Source organism: Pygocentrus nattereri, chromosome 1, assembly GCF_015220715.1.
Source record: "Pygocentrus nattereri isolate fPygNat1 chromosome 1, fPygNat1.pri, whole genome shotgun sequence".
Taxonomy (NCBI): Eukaryota; Metazoa; Chordata; class Actinopteri; order Characiformes; family Serrasalmidae; genus Pygocentrus; species Pygocentrus nattereri.
In genome coordinates this window covers 40,397,653-40,422,674 of record NC_051211.1, presented here as the reverse complement: position 1 = coordinate 40,422,674, position 25,022 = coordinate 40,397,653, and the positions used below count along the sequence as shown (strand labels likewise).

The window sequence follows — 25,022 nt, the reverse complement described above, 5'->3', positions numbered from 1 at the left end:
TGGCTATATCTACCTCTGGTTACACCCCTGGTTCCTATCACCACCACTGTAAACATTCAATAACAGATGTAAACAAAGTAATTCAGAGTGGTTTGATGTGAAATTGTGAATTGCAGAGAAATTTTACATTTCACATCAAACCACTCTGAACTTCGTTTGCACCTGAATTATGCAGAAATTTTGCCAAGCCAACAGAAAGAAGAAGAGTTTAGACTATTATTTAGACCATTATTTCTTAAACCTACTCTTGGTCACAGTACTCCACAGTTTCAAGTATTTCTTGACTCAAAAGCTTATCAAGCCCTTCATAAGCTGGATCAGGTATGCTTGGGAAGCCAATAGCTGACACTGTGCAAAGCTCTGGCTCACAAGTGCAGCATTATGCAAACAGTGTTTTAGAATATTAAGAGAGCTATGGAAGAAAAGTGTGTGGATTTAATAATGCACCTTTAGTGGCACTTTGGGTGTATCAGCTGCTTCTCTTTTAGCCAACAGCGACAGCTTCTTTATCACCCACAGCACAGATGGTGGCCGTTTCTTATCCTCTACACTCTGCTCCTGCTCTTTTTCATCTTCTTCCTCCTCTTCCTCTTCTTCTGTTTTGTCCTCTGTTTCTCCATCCTCTACTTCCACTTCTTTCTCATTCTCTACCGAGTGAGACTCAGGTGAGATAAGATAGATCACCTTGGCTATGAAGAGTAGGTTCTTTATTACCTGTTGACAGGATCACATTACAAAACACATCATAAAAGCTCCTTTTACTGCATTGCATTACATTTCAGTTGATCATTTCTATTTGTGATTAGTTACATTCCTTACCTGCTCACCAGCAGCAATGTCCAGGTACTTGGACTGTAGCTGGTGACAGAATGACAAGACCAGTTCCCTCATCTGAGAGTGAGAGAGTGAGTGAGAGAGAGAGATAAGATTTCAGAAGGCTCCTAATATTGTTCAGTTTGGCTCAGGCTTATTGCCACATATCAGCACTGTATCCAATTCTAGGACTACATATGAAAGACTTTGTTCAAACAGATTTTCCAGCATGTCTACTTTAAGCATGGCCTATTTTCTGCAGTCAGAGCGGCACAAGGCCACATGAAATCCATTTTTATACTGATTTAAGGCACATTTGTAAGTCGTGTCAAATTAAGTGGTATGACCCAGTTTGACCAGTTAGATCTGATTTCACACGTTTTTCCCTTCATTTGGGGCGTGGCAGTGGTGCACATACCTATTCTCTTACATTCTTGCACAAGCTTTTAACAAACACTAAGGTGAAATATGTTGTAGTTTTACTGCTTCAGTAAGGATGTAAACGTGTTTGAGTATTACTGCTAGAACAGTCTATTAGCATGTTAATAGTATGACCAGGTCATACTACTCGGTCATGTTCTGATTGTTCTGTTAACATTTTAGTTCATCAATGTGACCAGTTTCCTACTACACCCTGTAAGTGTTTTACAACTACAGCAATTCCCAGTTACAAAGTTACCCCATCCCATTCTTCACAGTTTAAGCCACTAGTCATATTTTTCTTTTAATAATACAGCCAATATTTTCAATGGGTGACCTGTCTGGACTGCAGGAAGGCCACTTTAGCAGCCAGACACTTTTACTATGGAGATATGCTGTTGTAATATGTGCAGAATGTTTTTGGCATTGTCTTGCTGGAATAAGCAAGGCCTCCCCTGATAAACAGGTTGTCTAGATGGCAGCCCATGTTGCTTCGAAACATGTATATATCATTCAGCATTAATGGCGCCTTCACAGAATTGCAAGTCACCCGTGCTATGTGCTCTAATGCACCCCCATACCATCACAAATGCTGGCTTTTCTGCACTCATTTAAGTATAGAATTTTAATGATTTGGACATTACTGCATCCTTTTTTTATTTACATTTTTGACACCGTCCCAACTTTTTTGGAAACCGGGATGCATTAAACAAACCATAGAAATAATCCTAGATTATATTAATATAGTGCAAACTGCTATAACAGTAAATATTCTGTTAGTTTTCACTGGTGTTATAACTATATAGACACTTGTATTACCTATAAAGTATATATTCACTTATATTACCTATGACCCAAATCAAGCCAATACTGTCCTAATTCAGTATTCGATTCCGAACATTAAAACATGTAAAAAGATAGAAAAAAGTCAGATTTTATGTGCCAATGGAGTGATGTGATGTAAATCAAGTAGGTACTCCCATCTCTATAATTCATACCTAGATTTCTTGTAATCTGGTAAAATTACATTACCCCACCTCCTATGTAAAATTAATCCTGAATAATATGGCTTGTACACCTTTACCTTCTGGTCCAAGTTGGTTGCCAGGAAAGAGGAGGCCACAGACTGGCTAGTTTTGGGGGCTTTCTCTATAGATTGCCACAGAGACAGGAGCTCCTCAGGTTTATGGGCAGCAAACAGCAGGCCAAAGACCTGAGAAGCAGTTAGCCACACCCAAGAGTGAGGGTAGTACAGGTGAGCCTCTATGTGACCTGGGGAAAAAATGGAGTCAGCAACAGTAGATATGATAAAAATAAATAAATAAATAAATAAATAAAATGATGACACATTAAGTATGTGTGTGTATGGACTTACGCCAGATGTTAAACAGCGTGTCAGTAGGTTTGTGGAGCTCCAAAAAGTCGCAGTCTTTGATGAGTTTGGTGATAAGAGTGAGATAGTAGAAGAGTAACCTGTCTGCAGCTTTCTCATCCTCTTCTTCCTCAATCTGAAAGAGATATTGCAATAGTAACGATTAACTCTCCAGAATCCATCGATGCCCTTGCATTTTCTTCATGCATTACAGATCAACTTTACATACACCATGTATTTTCTTCATATTAATCTATAGTATTAATATTCATCTTATTCTTAACATATTTTAGTAACTTTGTTTTTGTTTAGTATGTGATTTTTTGCTTAAACTGTAAGAAAGCCAACAAATGTCTTATTAACCAAAAATGTATTATTCAAAAATTAAACACACCTATTAACAATTGTTTGTTTTCAAATGGGAGAGATTTTGAATAAATTGAATAAATAATAGCTTTCTAGCACAGCTGGCTGACAGTTACTTCCGTGGCTTATCATGTCCCCTTAACGAATACTTGAATAGTAATCTCAGTATTTGAATACTGACACCTCAAGATTAACTGAGTGCTAGAGTCATCATGCACATCCATAAAGTGAACAGCAACTAAAAACACTTGTGTGAGTTTAGACTTCCTTTCACATTCTGAATCTCACTGCATCAATATACACATTCTGCTTTTAAACTTTACCAGTAAAGGGAACCACGCAAAACAATGTTACACAACTGCCTCTCACACAGTACTCACTTCTTCAAAGTTGTCAGCGTGAATTTCTTTCTCTATAAGAGGCAGCAGAGAATCCAGTCTGCGATTAAATTTCTCTCCTTCAACTTCCACAAAAAGCCCACACACCTGAGCCCCCAGTCTCCGCAGAGCCATCTACACAGACAGAATACATGTCAGAAGTAGAGACTGATCCATTTTATACTCATAAACAAGAACGTTTTTCAGAACCTCTGTGACTGGGAAGGGTTTTTCTACTCACTTTCTCTCCGGTCAACCAGCTATTGACCAAGGTGAACATGGCATTCTGATTGTTCACGTCCAAGTGACCCAACAGTGATTTGATCGCGAGAGAGGCCATTTTCTTACAGCGTGCCGAATCATCATTGACCATGACCAATGACAGAGGTACAAAGAACAGACCACAGTGCTCCAGTAGAAGAGGCTGTAAAACACATCAGCAAAATAAATCCACACACAGCAGCTTTGTCTTGAAAACAACAACACTGTTAGGAACTGAGTAATTCCGATACCTGAGGGAATGTTTGGAAAATGAAGGCCATCATCTCGAGGGCAGACTGTCTTCCAGTGTCATACTCATAACTGCAGAAATGAGAAAAGTCTTTCAGATTCACAGCGTCAGCAAGTTTATTACTCAAGTAGGAAACTATCTTTGGAGTTTAAGTTGTACTGGAAGAAACTTACGTGAGCTGAGCAACAATAAAGTCAAAATGATTCCTCAGCTTCTTCCCCAGTGGATAGTCCATAAGATACTTCAAGTAGATCTAGGAGAATTAAAACAGGGAAAATTTTCACTAAATACGCTTCGAAAGCAGTTCATAATGAAGGAGGGGGTAATAACCATAACTTAATTAATATCAACTATAAATCAGGCTTTGTTTTAATTGCAAGTCTTATGGATACAGATATTGCTTTTTTTTGTTTTAAGTGCACTGTATCAAATTTCTAACAACTTTGTGGTTGATCTGGCAATAAATGCAGTATTAAGTACTGAACTTGACATACCTGTCTGCAGCGAACACGCACTTGCTCATTTGATCCATTAATAGACAGTTTGGCCACTTTCTTCATCACCTCTTCCATCTCTGGCACCACCAGCTTCCTGGACAAGATCGCCTAAAATCAAAGCACATGCATTAAACCAGTAAAAAGAAGTCAAGACACTGGTCTTCATCCCACACTATTAAAATGATCGTAACAGAAATCTCCCATTCTTTACAAAAGGAGCTCAATTTAGAGGCCTGGATCATTTATAAAGTACAGAGATTGCACAGATTGCAAGTTGAAAGCTATCAAGCTCAGTAAGGCACCATAATAAATATGGTTACAGCTAAACATTACCTTCTCCTACCTGTGTAAAAAATGGATAAGAGAGTCTGCCAAATGCCTTAAATGTCAATGTATGTAAACAATATGAATCAGTGGATGAATTCACCCTAAGCAGTCCAAACGCAGTGGCTTGACGAGAATTATCATAGATGTCCTCCTCCGCATATCCCAGTAGCACTTGCAGCTGTGTATCAGATATGCGGTGTTTCGTCACACTCTTCACTAGGACAGTTATAGCCTACAAGACAAACACCATAGAGAAACAACATTTTCACAATGCTAACAAATGCATTCAATGATTTCAGTCCACGTCTATTAAATATTGTATTTTTATCAAAAAATATCTTGAAAATGTTAATATTTTAAAAGGATAAGAAAAGGTCCAATCATGTTTCATTCTAAAGATTTAATAAAAGAAAACTTAGCTGCAAAATACAAAATCATATGTGCTTCTGTCAGATAATGCAGATAAAACTGTCACCTGACCATCCTGAAATTACTTTTTTGGTCAACAGGACTATTATGTTGATGCAGTGGTGAGCAGGTACATTAACCCACAGCGCTACTCTATAGTTAAAGGCCATTTATTTGAATGTTTACCAGCAGACTCTGAACTGTCGCCATCCTTTTTACCACTTATGGTGTTTTGAAAAATAGACAGAGCACTTTTACTTATTGGCTGAGATTTTTAGGTTCGGATAGCAATAAAATTCTTTTTAACACCTGCTAAACTCAGCAGTATCTGTCTTAACATCAAGCATGATCCAGAAGTCTGTTACTGCTCCTGACAACTAGCTAGCTGGCACTCTCAGAAACAAATGCAACTTTGTGTATGCTAGCTATCAAATTTTCATCAAATCTTTGAAATTCCATTCAAAGTACAGAACACTTGTATCCTTCTTCTGTAAAGTTACCATTTTTTGATAGCAACATGATATTAGGAGCGCCTGCAGGTCCACATACCTTGAAGCAGTTCTGGACCAGCTCAAAGTTCTCCCCTCGGCCAGCGCCTGCTTTAGCGTAATCCTTTAGCAGAACAAAGAGCTGCTTGGTGAGGTTATCAGCTGTCTGCTCCAAGGCAGGCAGAGGAAACTTCAAGATCCAGATAAAAGTCTGTAGACCCTCCGTGATCACCTACACAGGCAATAGACTGGTTATGCATAACATTGAATCACAATGCTCATATATGCATCTCACTGAAAGTAGTTTTATGAACTGTAGTGACATCACATGCAAAAATAAACATATGAATGAACATCCAAATGTAGAGCCACTCTGTCTAGCAGACAAACCTTCACATGCATGGAGTTGACACAATCCAGCAGAAGGGAGACAAATGGGTCCAACATCTCCCGTATTGATGGCACAGAGGAGTTGATCTTAGAACTTTTCAAACTAGAGTGGAGCAGCTGGAAGCAAATGGTCAAACACTGTAAGTCACAAACCTGACAGTGAAGGCATTTATGAGCTGTAAATATCATAAGCTTACACAGAAACCATCAAATTACAAGTTCTTGCAACTTGGACTAATCTTTAGTCTTCTGAAAATCAGTGTGTATAAGGTTGAAGGTTATATTCTGCAGTCTTACTTTCAGCCCAGCGTTCACTAGGATGTGCATGTTGGTCTTGCTGCTCACAGCTGCTTTCTCGCCTCCTCTCTTTGGAGTGGGGGGTAACAGCAGACAGCTGGGAGGAGGCAGACGGGGATCCGGAGGAGGAGCAGGCTTCTTTCTGTAACACAAATGGGCATATAATGTTATTCAGACATTACTAAACTCTACAAGACACTGTTTTCTTGAGTTTGTATGTAACATACTTGCTCTTGCTGGTGATGAGGGGCAGGCTCTGACTGACCAGGCCATGGCACAGCAGTAGAATGGACTGAGGGGTCATGCTCTGGTTCAACAGAAGCCCAGCCACCACTCTCCTTAAAACACTGTTCACTCGTCTGGACACCTTCAGACTGGTTGTATTTTCCAACACCTAGCAGACAGAAAGACACAGACAGAAGACAGACAGTCTTTAGTCCTTTCCTCAATTGTTGCAGCTCAAACAGAACTTGAAGTTGAATGTATCCTGCACCTGATTAGGTTTACATGCCAAAATGTTTGACTTCATAAGTCAACAGGGCCAAGAATCACATACCAGAGCATGTGAGTAGAGTGGAGCAGCTGTTTCTGTAACGACTTCTGTTTCTGTAATCACTTTGCTTCGGGTTTTCTATTTCCTGCATCTCGCTTGCTCCTCGTTCACAGGCACCATTATGATCTTTATTTTATGTCTTAAATATATGGACAAGACACTACATCCTTTTTTCATTTATTATATCATTTATGTCCATAATTATGTAAAAAAACTAGTTCCGTGCATTCTGTGCTACACAGGCTTTTTTTTTGGTAGGTATAGGCTTGAAGTGACAGCCCATTCACAACTTAAAATCTACCAAGGATAAACAGATGCACATGCTTTCAACATCACCTTCTTTACCATTTGTGCAGTGAAACAGATGACATGAGACCAATTCTGTAATATCTGTAGAACCTTGTTAAGATCATGAGAATTTTCAGTATGTAGGTCCACTGACAGCAGACCCTGTATATGAATGCTCGTGTCACACAAAGTTAGTCGGAGCCGAAAAAAGGATGATCTGGCTTGCAATTCATGTAACCCTGCAGATGGAGTGTGTGAGGTAGAGACTAGCACCTGATTGGCTGCTTACCTCTTTGAGTGGCACAATCAGTTGAGTGACTCGCTCCTGGCTACAAAACTGGGCCAACAGCTCATACGAGTCAGAGCTCTTGCTGTGACGGGCCTCCATCACCTTAGAAACAATGCCTCTGACATCTTTCTCCTCAGCAAGTGACCCAAACAGCTCGTTGTTAAAGATCTGTGGAGGTTTCTCAACATTAGCCAACTCTTAATACTCATTGACAGTCAATACAAAAACATATTACAGATAGCATGGTTCACCTCTACTAGTATGTCCAAACAAGGGTCAAGGTCTCCTGCTTGCAAGGCTGGTTTCAGGATTGTGAGCAGGTGGTACACAGTGAAGGTCAGCACATGTATCTGTAGAACAAAATAAATTATACACATCCCTGCAGCTTGTGCAACTCTGTTTAGGCACAGAATAAAAATCAGAATCAGGCCTTATTGGCCAAGTAGGTCTACACATACAAAGAATTAGTCTTTGGTTTAAATCAAAATAAAAAAGAAAGCTTAGGAAAGCTTGAGTCCAAGAACAGTGTGTGCAGTAGTTGTTCATGTGGCACAAAGAAAAACTGAGTTGGGTCTGGTAGTTTAAATGCATAAAAACCAGAAGTTTGTGTTTTTTTTGTTTACCTGGTAGCCCTTCACAAGGACACCCTGCATCTCTCTGAGAAGGTACTGTAAGTAACGATGTCCCAGAGCTTCGATAATTTTGATCAGAGTGCTTCGAGCTACATCACGGATCTCCTGGAATTTGCTCTTGAGGTGGACACACACTTTGAGGAGAACCCTGTACATTGAAACATCATGGAGATTAGCTGTGTGACCTCAAAGAATCAAATGGATTAAATATACATTTTGATTCTAAACAACACAAAGAATAAACAAAAACTTCTACATATCCATGTTGCAACCTTTTTTTAATATTGTTTATTCATTATTCTTATGCTCCTATTATTAATCACTATTAAATGCTACTGAAGTCACTTTTTTGCTACAGCTGTAGTTTCCTGGTTTCATACCAACTGCTAGGCATTATGTTGACAAAGCAGTTTTCTGGTATGCCTGCAGTACTTTGTTTCTGGATTCTGATATATAGACACACCCAGGCAAGTTGGATTCCATGACTTCCTGAGGAAGAGACTGCATGAGTCGGACCATAGCAAAGGCAATGGGCACTCTTGCCACTTCTTCTTCCTTCACATCCTTCGACTTCACAGTCTTATGTTCATCATCTCTCTTCACCTGAACATAAAACGGAACAATTTCAATTGCATTTATTAATCCTTGCAGCATGACGTGCTGACAGGCAAGCCTGAAACCCAAAGGGCCCACATGACTGCCCATACTGCAGTTCCTCGCTCTCATAACTACACAACTGGCATATTAGTTTCATAATAATTAGCAAATAATAAGAATTTAGATGAACATCTGAATACAAAGCCTAGCTAGGGAGGTGCACTTTGACAATATAGGTATTGTTATTGTGATAAATTATATTACAATATGCTCTTCTGAGTATATTATGTACATTGTATATGTAATTTTTGATAGTACTTTAACTGTGACGGACAACATTAAGCATCAGAAAAACAAAACATTGCAATATACAACATTCATAGAGAAAATGCCTCACAGAATTACATTTATGCCATATCTCACACTGTTAAGCCTAAAGACCTTGGGGTTAAGGCAGTCAATAATAATTGCTCACGCAGATGGTTCAGACGAATTACTCAAACAGAAGACTGTGCACTGACCTTGGCTGTAAGGCACTTGTGTAGCCTGGGCAGGATGCTCTGAGAGACAGTGCTATAAATGGAGGAGATGAGAGCCTCCAACTCCTCTTTGTCCTGCGGAAGGCCGCTGCTTACAACAGGGGCCGCGCTCTTCAGCTGACTGTCACTGCCTTCTTTTTGCTTGGCAGAATCACTGACTTCTGTATCCATGGCATCGGCCACAGTTTTTACAGCTTCAGCATTGTTGGTCTCCATGGCATCCTCAGCATCACTCTCACCTGAGTCCATGGCATCCGCTTGGCCATCTTCATCTGCCCCTCCATCCACAGCGTTTGGCTCTAAAACAAAATGAGTAATACTGTAACTACAATGCATAGAATTAAGCAATATGCATGTGAGTCATGACCCACCATCTTGCAGATCACAAGGAAAACATGCCTCCAAACTGTTCTCTGTCCTGGCACCAAGGTGGTGGAATGAACTTCCCCTAAGTGTCCGAACAGCAGAATCACTTGCTGTCTTTAAACGACGTCTGAAGACCCATCTCTTTACACTACACTTATCTAATCACTGTCTATTAAAGATCTTCACCGCTTTTATTGTTCACTGTATTTTATTACAAACTTTTTTTCAGCAGGTTTAGTGTTGTGTAGACTGTGTTGAGTTGTAGGTATTTTTCTACTTGTTGTATTTGTTTAGGTCTCAATGCATAGATAACTTCAGGTAGCAATTTAGAGCAAAGCTCTTTAAAATTATGTCGACCTTTATTAACATGAGATATTCTGAAGTAATGACAAGCACTTTTGTAAGTCGCTCTGGATAAGAGCGTCTGCTAAATGCCATAAATGTAAATGTAAATGTGAGTCATAACTCTAACTCAAACATATATACATTTGCACACAAACAAAATTTTCAAAATGGTAACTTTTCAGGAGAATGACAAAACATTGTTAAATTGGAATGGAAGATAATAGAACAAGATTTTTTATGTTATTTTCAAACTTTACTTGTTACTCCATTTAGCATGGAATGTCAATATATTGCAAATTACAGCTGGCATTTTCAAATTCTATAAAAAGATTAAATAAAAACCAACAAAAATTTAACTTTTTTAAACTTTTGGACATTACTGCACATGTACTACTTGTTTTACTGTATTATGTTTTAGCACTTGTGTACTTTGGCACTTGTGAACACTGTTTCGTCCTGTACATCTGTAATTTTTTTGTTGAGTTGTTCTGGTATAACAGCAAGAAACTGCTGAATGACTGAACTGCAATGAGATCATCATCCAGGAGTCCAGGTCTACTGGTAATGGTAACAAATTGGTAGCAGGATGGTGTTTCTCAGACTCACCATCTGCCTTTTTTTTTTTGGCTGCCTCGACTTCTTTGCTCAGAGTCTCGTGGTCAAAGTGGAAGGCTTCCAGAACTGTCACCAGCAAACTACAGTGGAAAATTCAAGCAAAGTTAGTTCTACATTGAAATTTAGATTATCAGACTCAAAGACACGGAACAGACAGACACACACCTCACAGCCAGTTTCTGCTCAGCCAATCCCACATGTAGCACATGGATAAAGTGCTTGAGGTAGTAGAGGTACTTGGACCAGGTAAGGCGCTTGCACACTGCTCCAACAACTTCAACTGCAGCGGAGGTCATACCTTCATACTAGCACAAAAAGTTCATCATTAACACCTGACAAGATATAGGAAGTACTCTTATACACACAGGAACAACTCACAATGATGCAGACATATGAACATAAAAGGTTCTCACAACTACCTTGAGCAGTTTCTCATCAAACAGAGCAGTCATGGCATAGGGCATGATGTAATTCTGCATAGACTGGGAGGACATTACTACTGTGCCTTCATTCAGCTGCTTAGCAAGCTTCCGGAGCGCTCGTCCTCTCCGGTGGATCTGCATTGAGAGAGAGAGAGAGAGATAGAGAGATAGAGAGATAGAGAGATAGAGAGATAGAGAGATAGAGAGAGATAGAGAGAGATAGAGAGAGATAGAGAGATAGAGAGATAGAGAGATAGAGAGATAGAGAGATAGAGAGATAGAGAGATAGAGAGATTTCAGAAGGCTCCTAATATTGTTCAGTTTGGCTCAGGCTTATTGCCACGTATCAGCAATGTATCCAGTTCTAGGACTACATATGAAAGGCTTTGTTCAGATTTTTCAGCATGTCTACTTTAAGCACAAGGCCACATGAAATCCTTTTTTTTTTTTTTTAATTGATTCAAGGCACATTTGTAAGTCGTGTCAAATTAAGTGGTATGACCCAGTTTGACCAGTTAGATCTGATTTCACTTAATCACTTAAGTTGTATTGTTATCTAATTATCAACTCTTCGCTGAGGTGAAATGAGTGTGTTACAGGAAGGACAACTGTACGTTGTACAGTGCAGGTGTTTTTTCCTGCATACAATGTAGCTTTGTCTATGTAACACCAGTCACTTGAGCTAATAAGTTAATAGAAATGCCCTTAGGTTGGTGCTGGCAATGAAAGGCCCAAGTGGATGAGGGCTTGAAAAAGTATTGAAATGGACAGCATTCACCTCCTCCGACCACCACCCCACCCATCAAGCTAGCTCAGAGATCCTTCCTAATACCGTGTTTCACCAAAATGCTTGGAAGGGGGGGGGGGGGCTTGGGGGGTTGTCTGTCAACTCTACCACAGGTTTAGCTATGCACAGAGTCAATCATTTCCAGTCATACAAGACCAAGTTCCTATTTATTTTAGTGCTGAAAGACCTAGAACCCAGAACTGAAAGCTGCATTAACATAATTGAAAACACTTTTACAATCTGACAAAAATTGCAGGATTTGGCCAAAAAATGCATAAAAGTTAGATTTTTCACAAGCTGTTCTGGCTTTTACAAATGTGCTTATCTTCTGCCCAGCCTTTTCAAATAAGGTGACTGGCTCTTTTTGTTAAAGGGTGGAGCTTTTTGTAATACTTCTCCTGATTCTCTCAGATATACTTCATAGCACAGAAGGTAGGCAAATGTGCTACAATTTCCAGTTCACGCTCTAAAACTAAGCAGGAATAGGATATTTGTGCCTCTACCTGAATGTGCTTCATGTGCTCGAAGAAGTCAGACTCCGGGTCGGTGTAGTTGGCGAGCTGCACCAGGTCCCTGAACTCTGAGCGGTTAGGGAAGGTTTTAACCAGGCAGGCCAGAACCGTGGTGTAATCATTCCTCACACTCTGCAGAAAAACAGAAGAGAGTTACTGAAGGTATGTTTTGCATTTATCTCTACATGAAGTACAGAAATGAGTTTCCATGGCCCACATTTTTTAAGTTATTGCCCATGGCAATAATAAAATAAAGCTTTCTAAATAAAGGTAACCTTTGAGCCCCTATCCATAGGCATGCTTCCTTAGACATTGAAAACCCCCTTTTGGTAGCACTCTACTATTTTTTTAGTGCCTTGTGATGATGATGAGCATGTGTGAGTACCTCTGTCTTGCTGTTCAGCCCCCTCTTCAGTGCAACCAGCACAGTGCACTGCACAATGTCCTTATACTCTTCCTCAGGGCAGCCCACTACACCCAGTTGGGTAATTACAGCTGACAGACACAGGGTGGCGTTGTCTGCCAGAGACATGTCTCCAATCTAGTGCATATAAAAATAAAAAACAGAATGAGGAAAAATTTAGAAATAAAAATAAAAACTACTATGCATAACATCAGACATGAAAACTAATTAGCACTGAAATAACTTCAAAAACCAATACACTGTAGCTGGGTCAAGCAACATCGTTAGTAGGACAAAAATTGTATGATTTCAACATGAAAATTTTAGTGGATTCTTGTGCACTCTATAACACAGGGGTAATTACCATGGAATTATTTTGTTCAATTAGTTCAATTATTTAGTTCAAACTCTACAACTATCCAAAATTGCAGTGTTTTCTAGGTAAAACTAGCTTCCTACACCAAATCAAAAGGTTAGAAAGTTGAAATTTGGCAGAGATGTTTACTGAGACACAAAATCTAATACAAACCGAGGACACTTTGCCTATAATTTGCGTTCTTCTGGCTCCAAAATGCTGCTTAGTGCTTGGACCCCAATGATTGCAATTTGTAGAGAGCCACTAAGACTTCAAAAAGCAGTTGTGAATGTCCACAGAAATCAACAAAATTAATTTCAGACAAAAAGCAGTAGCTGTTTGTCTTTGTTGCAAACAATAATAATTTACAGAAGTTAACCTTTTTAAAGAAAGCTGGTGTAGAAAGAAATATGAATATGCAAAATTAAAGCAGTGTCACCATTAAATGAGGCTCTCTTTTTGAATTTTGATAGGGTTATCTTTGTTCTGATTAATGTATAAAAATGAATTACTACATCTGTGGGCTGGCTGAATAATTACCTGCTGTTATAATGAATAGTGAAATGCTGCTATGATGTGTTTGGGAGAGAGGACAGATTCTCCCTCATAAAAGCTCTTTTAGCAGTAAAATTAAAAACCCTTCAAATCTATGTGATTCACATGAATGGCCTATTTTTAAGTGAAGACATTAACACAAGTGAAAGAATTTCACAGAAAGGTGACAAGACTATGGGTAAGAACATACAGACGGGAACAAGCAGTGAAATAGATTTTTCTATAATATTACCCAACACTGTGAAATTAACATGGCAGAACAAAAAAAAAAAAAAAAAAAAAAAAAAAAAAACCCACAACACAATCAGACAACTCAAACACACACACACACACACACACACACACACCCCACTAACCTCAAAGGAGTGGAAGCAGTTGTGCATGACAGCAGTGAGGTATTTCATGTCCAGGATGCTCATCACACTGATGTGTTTAATGGCCTTCTGGAAAGCTATCAGGCGGACGTCAAAGTGGATCTCATCCAGATGCCGGCTGTCAAAGGCATTGAGCTGGAGCAGAGCAAGAGAGAGAAGAGAAAGGAATAAGGAAGGGTGATGAGACAAGAAATATATGAGAGGAAGAGCAGAGGAGGTGGTTATAGACAGACATACACTAAAATTGTATGGAAAATTTCCTTCAATAAAGTGTGTCACACTCTTGTATACCCATGAATGTTTTGTTTTGTACACCCCCCCCCCACCCACCCACCATAAGTACCAAAAAATCCAATGTCTCTGCATATTAATTTACAGTAATTTATAGCTTTTTAATGGCCTCTTACCTCCATAACAACATCAGTAATGTATTTCAGTTCACCGTCCAGCTCCGACACAGTCTGTAAAGCAAAAGAATCAGATCGAGTCAGTCAGTCAGTAGATGTTTTAAGCCAGACTGTAAGCAAAAGACCTCTGAAATTAGCTGGAGAGTCGGTAGCTGACCTGGAAGATCTCGCACAGCACCTGGCGGGACACCTTGTTTTGGATGACTGACAAGAGCTTACTCAGAGGCTTCAGGAAGACACTGGGCTCTGAGCACTGCTTCAACAAGTTGTGCACTGTACCCAGAATGTCCAGCTCAGTCTCCTGAAACAGAGAAGAAAACGCACATTTAAGAAATCCATCAACTAACACAATACATCTGTTCCCTGACGCTGCTATGCGTTATGATTATACCTGAGCAATCTTCGGCTTGTGGAGGTATGGAATCAGAAGACTGATGAGCGTTGAGCTCTGTTCCTTGTCAGTGACAAATCTGCTGATCCTGGAACAGAACAAGAAAAAAAAAAAACCTATGACTTGAGCCTGTACATCACCTCTAGAAGAACTAACCAAACGTGAGACACCAAAGCTGAGCATACTTGGAGAGTATACTAAGCTCCTTGCTGACTTGAGCTTGGAACTTCTTCTTTTTGATGCGATCTGAGTTGAGCACGACTTCGTTGAGGTACTGCAGCACAGCCGGGATGTGAGGTAAGAGCAGCCTTGAACCTACAGGCAAAGAGTCTGAGCAGAGAAAGGAAGAGAGATTGTTATTTGGAACTCAGCCTTGGTGCTAAAACAATAAGTATAAAAAAAAACATTATTTCAATATGAATAATGCACATTGGTCATTTTCAATAAAATGATTATGTTCTGGTATTCAATCCAATATAAGAGGCAAAGGCTTAAACTCTGAACAATTGCTGTTTCAGTACAGCAATGTGGCAACGTGCCTCTTTCACTCAAGTCCTCACTAAATGAGGATGGAGAAGAAGTCCAGCCATTCACATGCTACAGCACAAACCAGATTAGTCTAACCACTTCGGATTCCTCCCATCACACCAAAAACATGACTACAAAAACACTAGGGTGCACACAATGAACGACCAAACGGATAAAAAAAAAATCTCTTTTCTTGTCTTTCAAATGGGAACTTCCACTGTGCAAATTAGATTATACAGATTATATTAAAAAATAAGTGAAAACTCACCAGTTTTTCACTTTTTCTTTTTCAACAGCAAACAAGTTTTGGGTAGCAGACTGCTAGCATTCTAATTACTGAATGGAGATAAGCACTGGATCAGTTAACCGGCTGAGTAAAGCACCTCGAATGTACATAGAGTCTGAAAGTCCTATAACTGGAACTGAGGCACAATAAAAATATGAGTGGTGGTATAATTTAAGCAATTCTGTATAAAGAAACCAAGTATTTTTGTCTGCATTTGTATAAAAACAACCCCAAATAAGTAAAAAACATCCTATACTACTGAACAACCTGGAAGACACTGTCAAGTCACAGTTATCCTCACTAGAAATGTTTGACATTTATAAAAGACTGGGAGTTAAAGGAAAATCAAAATTTTGCAAATTGAGCATTCATAGAATTATTACAATAAAATTCTGTGTCATCCAGCTCTACATAAAATATAAGAAAGGGACACTAAACTGACTTTACTCTAATCCAACGTTCTTATCTGGACAGGATTTGAAGCATTACATTATATTGTGATTTTGAAATTTACAGCATAGTTAAGGGGGGGGGGGGCAAGTGACCAGACTTTAACAATGAATTTGATTAAGTGAATCAAATTAAGCCATCACTGTGCCATACATTTAGACTTTATTACATTTTACATACATTTAGCTTAGGGAAGCTTTTGTCTTTCTAGAAAGCTAAACTTCCCTGGTTCCCCCATACAACCACTGGTCCTGCTCCGTACCTGTGCTGATGTCAGAGTTTTGGGCATACTCTGGGATCACACAGTTGTTGACCGTCAGCTCTGTCACAGTCTCAGAGAGTTCAAAGTCTGGTGTGTTCAGCAAGTTCTCGCAGATGTCCACCACCATGACTGCTGTGCTGACAGAGATGTTCTTGGAGGACAGCAGCGTGAAGACATTGAGCAAAATGTCACACTCTGGGTGGTCAGGTCTCTGCTTAGCCAGCAAAGGGAAATACCTGACAGAGAGAAGAAAAAGCTCAAATACAGCATAATTTAATATATTGCTAATCATACACAAAGTCAAAGGTACTGGCTATTTTTCTACAGCATCCATGAATCTTTGTGACTATGTTCTGTTTGTTTAAGACTTATTTACCATGAAATCAAGACTATGCAGTGATGTAAGCTAATCAGTGGTTTATCCTGAAAAACAAAAAACTGTAGGGCAAGTTCTTTAAGTTTGTGTGTGCTAAAGTCACCTGGAGTTCTTGCTCCAGACATGGATGAGCTTAAGGAGCTGTGTGGGAGCATACGGGCTCTCAGTGGCCAAGCGGCACACCTAAAGAACAGCAAGACAAATTTAAGCAATTGAACTTCTACATTGAGTGTACAACATGATAGATAGAAGCATCCCATATACCTGAGGCCAGATCACAGCCTGGAATGTAGCGTCCAGTTCATCTGCAGTGAAGCTATAGAAATCAAAGTTGTCAAAGAAGTCCTGAACACGCAGAAGACCCAGTCGCCTCAGGTTCCTCAAAGGTTTGATACAGCCAGCCTTCAGCTACACACACACACATACACACACAGGCCAAAGCTGTCAGCTTTACATATATTCCAGCTGTGTCAAAACATATTGAGCTGTGTTTTTGATTTTTCAATACTACCACAAAAAACTAGTTCATTTGGATAAGGTGGGCGACTTATAAGAATACAGTACTGTGCAAAAGTCTCGTTTTATTTATTTACTTTTTTTTTTTTAGTAGTATGGGTGTACACTTTTTTACCTTTATTACAGCTTTCATTCTTTTTACGAGACTTGCTTTCAGTTTTTCAAAAACAATCTACAGGGAGATTTTTCCACACAAGTTCAGTCTTAGAAGTTGGCTGCATTTTCGGCTTCTCAGAATCCTGAACACATTCAGTGATGCTGAGGTGTGGACAGACATGGTCAGTTCACTCCTCTAAGAGAACACCAGTAGCTTCCCTGACTAATTTGAAAATATTCTTTTTTTTTTATAGCTTCTTAGCAGCTAAGAAAGGATGGAAAGAAATACCTATGGATTATTTCCCATCTGAAGCTTGATTTACTCCACTCTCAAATACTCTCAAGTACTTTTTATGTGACTGACAGTTTTGGTGGTCTACCAGGTTTTGTCAGGAGACACATTTTCAACTCCAATTTGGGAAACCCCTTTTTTCACATTTTGATTATCTTTTTCATTATGCAAGTGGATTATCTCAAATCTCCTCAGAAATAAATACTGAAAAATGAATAACTATTTCAGCCGTTTTTGGTAAATAAATGAAGGGTCTCTGATTCTTCACAGTACATGACGTACTATAAGGTGACTTACTCTTAACATAGTCATCTGTTAAGGGACACAGAATTGATCTACTCAAAATGTCTTTTCTAATCCATGTCAATCACAGAAATGCCATTTATTAAAGCTGCAGCACTTGCTATCTCACGGATACAGGGACATGATTTATAAATCTAATAAATATTCACAGTAGCCGTCTCAGCTTCTCCAAACAGCTGCAGCTCACCTGCTCTCTGTGATCCAGCAGGCAGGCCACAGATGCAGTCATACACAACACAATCTGCAGCAGCTTGGGCAGGTAGGAGTGGATCCTGTGGCCCAGTTTGTTGAGCACCATATCTATAACATTGAGCAGGCCGTGCTGCTGACCCAGAGGAAGAACAGCATAGGGGACGGTCTCAGCTACAGACCTCTCCACTGCTGCCAGACATACTCCTGCAGGGTAAAACAGGACAAAAGGCTGACTGAAAACACAAATCAGTGGAATTTATCTGTAATTCTGCAACATTAATAATATATTATTGTACTGTATATTATAATATATTGTACTGTGCATCACTGAATGATAATGGAAACAGCTCAAAAACAGTAATATTAGAACAAAAACAAATACCCAAACTAAAATTCAGATTTTTTTTACTTACAAATGAACTTACAATACAAATTAATGCATCATGGTAAATGTCATTAGTTTTCTGTAAAAGTAGGTATAACACATTACAGTCTCATTACTAGTGTTACTCATACGCTTCTAAAAGAGCAACATTAATTACACACAAGCATCAGGACAAACCCAATCTCCATTCTGAACCAGCACTGTATGCTCCAAACTAAAAACCAAAGAAAAGGAATCTTTATTATCGCTGCTGTCGGAACAAAACCTCGTATCTATATTTTTGTCGTTTTTCAGTTTTTGACGCAATTTGAAAATGCCTGTTGTCCATTATATTGTATGGAAATTTCATGAATAGTCCCAAAAGAAATGACCCAAAATGACTGGTTCCATTGACTTACATTAAAAGTAATGTACGTTTTTACCTTCGCCTATAAAGTTACGATGTTGGAGACACGTTTTGATCTGACAGCAGCGACATATAATTTGAGAATTTTTTTTAATGGGTTCATGAAGCGAATCTTGTTACAAAAATAATTAATATTAATATTATAATATAATTAAAATCATAATTAATCTTTTAGTACTTTTACTTTTGACACGTACATTTGAAGGCAAATACTTTTGTACTTTTACTCAAGTGGAGGTCTATAGTAAGGACCTCTTTTACTGAAGTAATATTTTACTGTGGGTAATCTCTACTTTAACTCAAGTACATGATGTGTACTTCATCCACACACACACACACACACACACACACGTTTGGTCTTTAGAACCTTTTAGAACTTTTTGTTCAGTACATATACCAAATTGAAGTTGAGTTGAGGTGTGTGTGTACCTTGGCTGTGGTGGCCAACAGGTTCCAGCAACAGGTCCATAAACATGGCCAACTCCTCAGGTTGGCAGCCTGCAAGGAAGCGCAAAACGATGGAGGATCTCGAGGCAGCCATAGCTTTACCTTGGAACTTATTACCAGCCTTAGTGCGCATCCGTCCATACAAGATCCTACACAAAAAGACAATCCAAAGCCTCCATTAACAATACATGCACATACACAACTCAACAACCCAGCTGAATAAAATGTAAACACCAACACACCTCATGAGCACAGGGATGAGCTTGGGACGGTGTGAGGCCAGCACCACGGCTCCCTCCTCAGATACGTTGAAATGAACAATCTCATCTTTAAAACACTTGTCATCCAGCAGCCTTTCCAGATTCTCTCTGAAAAGAATAAATAAAACATTATCCTTGTGTGTGGACACAGAGCTAAAGACATTATTTCTGCTTTATAAGTAGCAAAGGATGCCAAATTGCATGACACAGTTAACAGATCAGTTACTAACAGCAGCAAAGCATGTTGTAAGCATGTTGTAAACATAACATAAAGCCCATTGGAACAAGTGAAGATATTCTGTCGAAAATACTAATTCTAAACTTTCAATCAAATCTATTTTTGCATTTGTAAGTAAAGGGGTTATTTAATTATGATTTGAATTTAATCAAGTTATTCTTGTGTCTACATTAAATCAAACTGATAAGAATATAAATAGAATATGAATCAAATGCAAGTTAATTACTCATAATTATTGAACTACATTTAAATTATTATGTGATGTAAATCAAAGCAAAATGACAATCTAAACCTCTAAGGGTTAAACAGAAAAGGATAGTCAAGATGCCTTTGGAGTATCATATCTTTCATGAAAAGTATGAAAAGCTGAAGAAGGTCAGGGATACGCCTGCTCATGTTTTACCTAGAGCACGAGCACGGAGATGTGAAATAGATCCTTTAATGGGGTAACAGTAAGGCTTTTTCAACTATCTGCCTTTTGGAGGAATATGCACATTCCACCTTTTTCAAAGTGTACAGAAACATGAGCCATACTAGTAGATATCATCAGCATCCGCTCTGGAAATAAAGAGCTTTCTTTATATGCCTTACTACAGTATGTTACCTTATCACAGTGTCATTTGTGGAAAAGGGAAGCCAGCAGCAGTGGAAAAACGTGATGAAGGGCAAGTAGACAACTGAAACAATGTACTTACTTGTAAGGGAGGATGTTTGGGTCTTTGTATGTCATCATACAGTCCAGAGCCAATTTCTGGATCTGCTGATCCTTGTGGCACAGTAACTAAAGAAGAGAAACGGTGGTGTCAGGTGCTCGTAATCTATATTAAATAAAATGGAATGCAGGGAAAACAAGAGACTCACCTGTGTGTAAAGCTCATGTAAGTCAGGCTCCAGGTACAAAGATTTGGGGTTGGTGAATTTGGAGAAGACCCTCAGATGTGCAATAAGATGCCTGAAAAATAGCAAAAAATTTATCAATAAATGAATTATGTATTAACATCTGTGTACAATTTCCACATATTGTGGAAAATGTATGCATTTTTGTATCCACTGAGCTTAGTTCCAACACACATAACCAACATTACAGTCTGTCAGATGCATCTTACGTGGCTGCAGCTCTTCTTGGTAATCTTCTCTCTGCCTGTTTGGATTCCTTTTCTTCGTCCTCCTCTTCCTCTTTCTCCGTCATGATCACATCCTCTTTTTCAGCCACAGGCATGTCCTGTTGTGATGAAGAGCAGCTCTTCTTCATCAGGTTCTGAGTGGGAGCCACCAGCAGGTCAACTGGATAGAACTCATTCCTGTCAATCAGTTCAAGGACAAGTATGCCAGCCAATCAGGAGAAAAGAAGATGCTTGAGCATGTTTATTGGATGATTTTATCCTGTAACCACTCAAGATGAAACGAAACAGCAAGAACCTTAACACAAATTCACACCCCTGTGCGATAAACGACTGCAAGCACTGCTTTTTTCTAAATAGATATATCAGCTTCCTATGATGACCAACATGATTTAACACTAAAATCCTGGTACATTACCAGCATACTTCAACCACAGCCTTTGCCTCAGTCATACCTGTGGCCCTTAATTTTACCAGGATGTACACATTCACATTTGCTACAAACGTCCTTCACTCCAACTCCTTAATTTCTCAAAACACTCCAAGATTTCTCTCTGAAAACTGGACCTGTAAAAGCCCAAAGCTTAGCACAAACCACCACATTGCCAGCCTAGTGTCAGTAATTTATCAACTACACATGCAAACTTTGTAAGGGAAATCATTAATAATAATGAAGTTGCATCAGCAGTCATGTATAGCAGATTATATATAACAGTAATATGCTACCTTAAATCCAGTGAGATCATTAAATGTTATGGTTTGGTAATATTAAGTATTTTAAAGCACTCTTACTGCTTACTGCTATGGCTTTTGAGTAGCTGTGTCCATTTTTTTCAGGTTTGAAAAGGAAAATGCATCAGGTCACAATGATTTCTGGGCAAGCTAATAAAGATTTCATTTTGGCTAAAAAAGTAATGGAACAGCCCTTAAAGTGAGTAGTGATGAGGCCAAGTGGACGAGGGTATTTTAAAGCTGGTATCAAAACAGGTGTCAAGCTGAAAAAATAAAGCAAATAAGCATTGAAAGAAATGTTCTACTTTGTTGTCTGTAATAAAAACAGCACTGTCTTTCCCAGTAGTGGGTTCTATTCACACAAGCACTCTTAGTAACTTCCTGATAATTATACTAGGTTTTGTGCAGACAAATTATCGCTCACTGGGGGTTATTACCAATAAATACATTTCAGTGTAAAGCATATATGTGAAAAGAGCTTGAGATGGAATGGTACTTTGCCAAGCGGTTAGCGTGTGTCTTTGTGCATTCTGTCGATGTGTCTACACTGCCAGTCTGTGCACATGCCAAAGACTAGAACACAAACATAGCCATATACACACACCTGATAAAGCGCAGCAGCAGGGGGCTGAGTTCACGGCTGCGTGGTTCCACTCTGTCGGGGAACTGGGCCATGGCTTTCCACAGCAGGCTGCGGAAGTTGGTGAAATCTGTGCGGTCGCTAGAACTATCCGACAGCTCCAGCTCCTCTAGAAACAAAACTCCTACATCTCCACTGTCTATGACATCTGTGCCTTGGCATCGCGCCTGTCCTGAGCCATCATTTGGATTACCACCACCACCACCACCATCCTCCTCCTCGTCCTCATCCTCCTCCTTCTGGAGTTGATTCTCTGAGAAACAGACAGTGTTTGGGTCATTTGGAATGTCAAGTGTTAAACATACATTCATTAGCGCATAGAAATTTTATTAGTGCGTCAGAATTCCGTGTTAAATGATTTTTTTTTTCCATATGATTACTGAGTACCCACCAGACAGCCCAGCAACCATCTCTAAATGTTCATAGTAGACCTTCCAGAAATCCTTGTTGTTCATGTCTCTGGCGTGTGACCTGAACAAAAATAAAAGCTCAGTGAGTGCAACCCCAAAGTACAAAGTATAACTCAAAACTGAACACAGACACACATCTAGAGAACGGAGATAGTCCATACTGTTCCATTGTTCTAGACTTACGTGAGCAACTCAATGATAGCATCCCATAAAGGTCTGAAATTAACAAACAGCATTGCAATGAGATACCGCAGTGGAACCTGTCAAAACAGAGAAAATGATCAGGCTGGTTATTATTTAAAAAAAAAAAAAAAAAAAAAAAAAGCTAGCGTACATGTTACAGACATTACAAACTACATGGATTCTAATGCAACTTATCAACAAGCAGAAGAGGAGACAAATAAGTAAGCAGCTGCTTACATCTCTGCTGTGTTGACATGGTTGATCAGGCATTTCTATGTTATTGTCAGGGACACACTGGGACATTTTAACATTTAAGCTACAAATTTTTGTGCTTACATGCTTCCCTAATCACCTCTGAAGGTGGTAGCAGAGATCTCATCACTTTGAGTTGACTGCATTCTCACAGTGCTGTACACTCATGATCCAGTAATCCTGGACATATGCGAATGCCAGGTTTAAACTGGGTCCTACACTATGTTTACTCAGGGATTAATGTAAGACTAATCCTAAAGCTATTGATAATCCACTGAACTGATTAATTGAGCATCTCCAGATCATCTACAGTAACTACACAAATAAAGTGGGGTAAAATATTCTATACCTCACAGAAGGGTCCTTGCGGAAGGCAGGGTTGTACCAGGTCATGGCGCAGTTTGCGCAAGTACAGCAGTTTCTCTCTGTAGTCCTGCACTGTAGCTGGAATCTGCTCAGCCTGCAGGCAGATGGCAAATACAGTCTGCGTGCTAGAGCTGTCCTCCCCCTGTGGTGAAAAGAACAAAGAACAGTTAAAAGAGCTATTCTGTTCTAACTAACTACCATGAAATGATTACAGCTAATGAGTAAATATTTTAGAAGCAAACGGTTGTAAACATTAAAATGATACCTCAACTGGCTTGGGAAGCTCCACCTCAAAGTGGGACATAATTCTCAAGGTCAGAAGGCGAATCTAAGGAAAAACCAAAAAAGGAAACATTTCATGGCATTCAGATACGTTTACAATTAAAGTGATTACTACTGATTTCTCAAAATTTCCACATAATTAAGCAGTTGAAATGTAAAGTGTAATTCAGTATGGTTTTTACAGAATTTGACAGTGCCTGAATTGTTCACAGTGGTGGTGATGATAGGAACCAGACATCTAAAGAGTTTAATGCATCAAAAGGTTCCCTCACAGAAAGTTATTACAGAAATTAATTACAAAATTAATTGGTTGGCCATAAATTGTTTACAAAAAAGTCTAAAAAGCACTTTTTAAAATCTACCATGTTGGAGGAGTGCATGTAGGTACATGCAAATTGTACCCAACGATTATCTTTTCACATTTATCACTATTTTATCATTATCAACATTGCACTTAGAAACTTGGAAGACATGCATAGGTTCCCTGGTGGTGAGGATAGCAAATAAAATGGTTCTATTTAAGACATATAGGGCCTCATTTTCCAAACGTTCTTAGGAAGACATTTCTTCTTAAAGCCTACTTATGCAGTTTTCACAGTTTTTCAAAGATTCTAACATTCATTTTTTTTTTTTTTTGGGATTTCTTCTTAGGTAAGAACAGAATCTATGCACACCTAAGAGCACGAAGGTGTGAACAATTCTGCAGTTTAAGAACACGTCATGAATCTGATATAGACTTTATCTTGGGACCTTTCTCAAGAACAAATTTAGGAAAAAACTCAGCAAGTTACTGGAGAATGTGGCACATTGACCCCTATTCCTATCACTACTATAAAGAAATTGTCAAGAGTCTTGCAGTTTCTCTATAAAGCAACATTTCACATCAAAATACTCTAAAGGAATTTGTTCTCAAGGAGTGAGTTATGCAGAAATTTCCCCTTTAATCAGAACTAAAAAAGCATTAAGTAGTTCAATGTAAGTTCAATGGCGTTGGCATCAATGAACAAATACCATAGAGATGTTGGAATACCTTAGAGATGTTGGAAGAGAAATTGGAGTGCAAAATATGATACAGTTCTAGCAGGGAACTGTGTGACAGCTGGGCGGAGCAGCCATTGAGTGACAATCGAGTGTAATACAGGTCAGCCAGCAGCAGTGCAGAGAGATCAGTAGGGAATTTCCTAATCACACAAAAACACAATATCACAGTCTGTAGCTCTACTTAACACAAGAGCATCTTGTTGCATGAATGGTAATTTTTGAAACTTACTCTATGACGCGCCTGACAAGCTCATCTTGGAGC

At 39.1% G+C, this 25,022-nt stretch overlaps 1 protein-coding gene across 1 annotated transcript in view; it reads right to left on the bottom strand.

Annotated features, from left to right (window-relative positions):
- The window catches only part of utp20 (UTP20 small subunit processome component), a 35,908-nt gene that overhangs the window by 1,833 nt on the left and 9,053 nt on the right, over positions 1-25,022 (bottom strand). Inside the window, exons 15-59 of the mRNA XM_017693997.2 lie at positions 24,990-25,022; positions 24,750-24,900; positions 23,703-23,765; positions 23,421-23,579; positions 22,820-22,896; positions 22,618-22,697; positions 22,191-22,479; positions 20,840-21,034; positions 20,595-20,685; positions 20,429-20,514; positions 19,478-19,603; positions 19,218-19,384; positions 17,993-18,201; positions 16,863-17,006; positions 16,702-16,781; positions 16,223-16,458; positions 14,882-15,026; positions 14,697-14,784; positions 14,463-14,606; positions 14,306-14,359; positions 13,881-14,033; positions 12,597-12,752; positions 12,203-12,343; positions 10,910-11,047; positions 10,656-10,795; positions 10,482-10,570; positions 9,147-9,463; positions 8,492-8,631; positions 8,020-8,176; positions 7,648-7,746; positions 7,397-7,564; positions 6,494-6,660; positions 6,267-6,408; positions 5,970-6,086; positions 5,641-5,811; positions 4,784-4,915; positions 4,354-4,464; positions 4,033-4,112; positions 3,861-3,930; positions 3,590-3,772; positions 3,352-3,483; positions 2,609-2,741; positions 2,318-2,505; positions 820-891; positions 448-714 (exon numbers count right to left, since the gene is read on the bottom strand). The exon at positions 24,990-25,022 is cut by the window's right edge and continues 73 nt beyond it. Of these exons, the coding sequence (XP_017549486.1) occupies positions 448-714; positions 820-891; positions 2,318-2,505; positions 2,609-2,741; positions 3,352-3,483; positions 3,590-3,772; positions 3,861-3,930; positions 4,033-4,112; positions 4,354-4,464; positions 4,784-4,915; positions 5,641-5,811; positions 5,970-6,086; positions 6,267-6,408; positions 6,494-6,660; positions 7,397-7,564; positions 7,648-7,746; positions 8,020-8,176; positions 8,492-8,631; positions 9,147-9,463; positions 10,482-10,570; positions 10,656-10,795; positions 10,910-11,047; positions 12,203-12,343; positions 12,597-12,752; positions 13,881-14,033; positions 14,306-14,359; positions 14,463-14,606; positions 14,697-14,784; positions 14,882-15,026; positions 16,223-16,458; positions 16,702-16,781; positions 16,863-17,006; positions 17,993-18,201; positions 19,218-19,384; positions 19,478-19,603; positions 20,429-20,514; positions 20,595-20,685; positions 20,840-21,034; positions 22,191-22,479; positions 22,618-22,697; positions 22,820-22,896; positions 23,421-23,579; positions 23,703-23,765; positions 24,750-24,900; positions 24,990-25,022 (6,280 nt within the window). The remainder of the gene's footprint in view (positions 1-447; positions 715-819; positions 892-2,317; positions 2,506-2,608; positions 2,742-3,351; positions 3,484-3,589; positions 3,773-3,860; positions 3,931-4,032; positions 4,113-4,353; positions 4,465-4,783; positions 4,916-5,640; positions 5,812-5,969; positions 6,087-6,266; positions 6,409-6,493; positions 6,661-7,396; positions 7,565-7,647; positions 7,747-8,019; positions 8,177-8,491; positions 8,632-9,146; positions 9,464-10,481; positions 10,571-10,655; positions 10,796-10,909; positions 11,048-12,202; positions 12,344-12,596; positions 12,753-13,880; positions 14,034-14,305; positions 14,360-14,462; positions 14,607-14,696; positions 14,785-14,881; positions 15,027-16,222; positions 16,459-16,701; positions 16,782-16,862; positions 17,007-17,992; positions 18,202-19,217; positions 19,385-19,477; positions 19,604-20,428; positions 20,515-20,594; positions 20,686-20,839; positions 21,035-22,190; positions 22,480-22,617; positions 22,698-22,819; positions 22,897-23,420; positions 23,580-23,702; positions 23,766-24,749; positions 24,901-24,989) is intronic.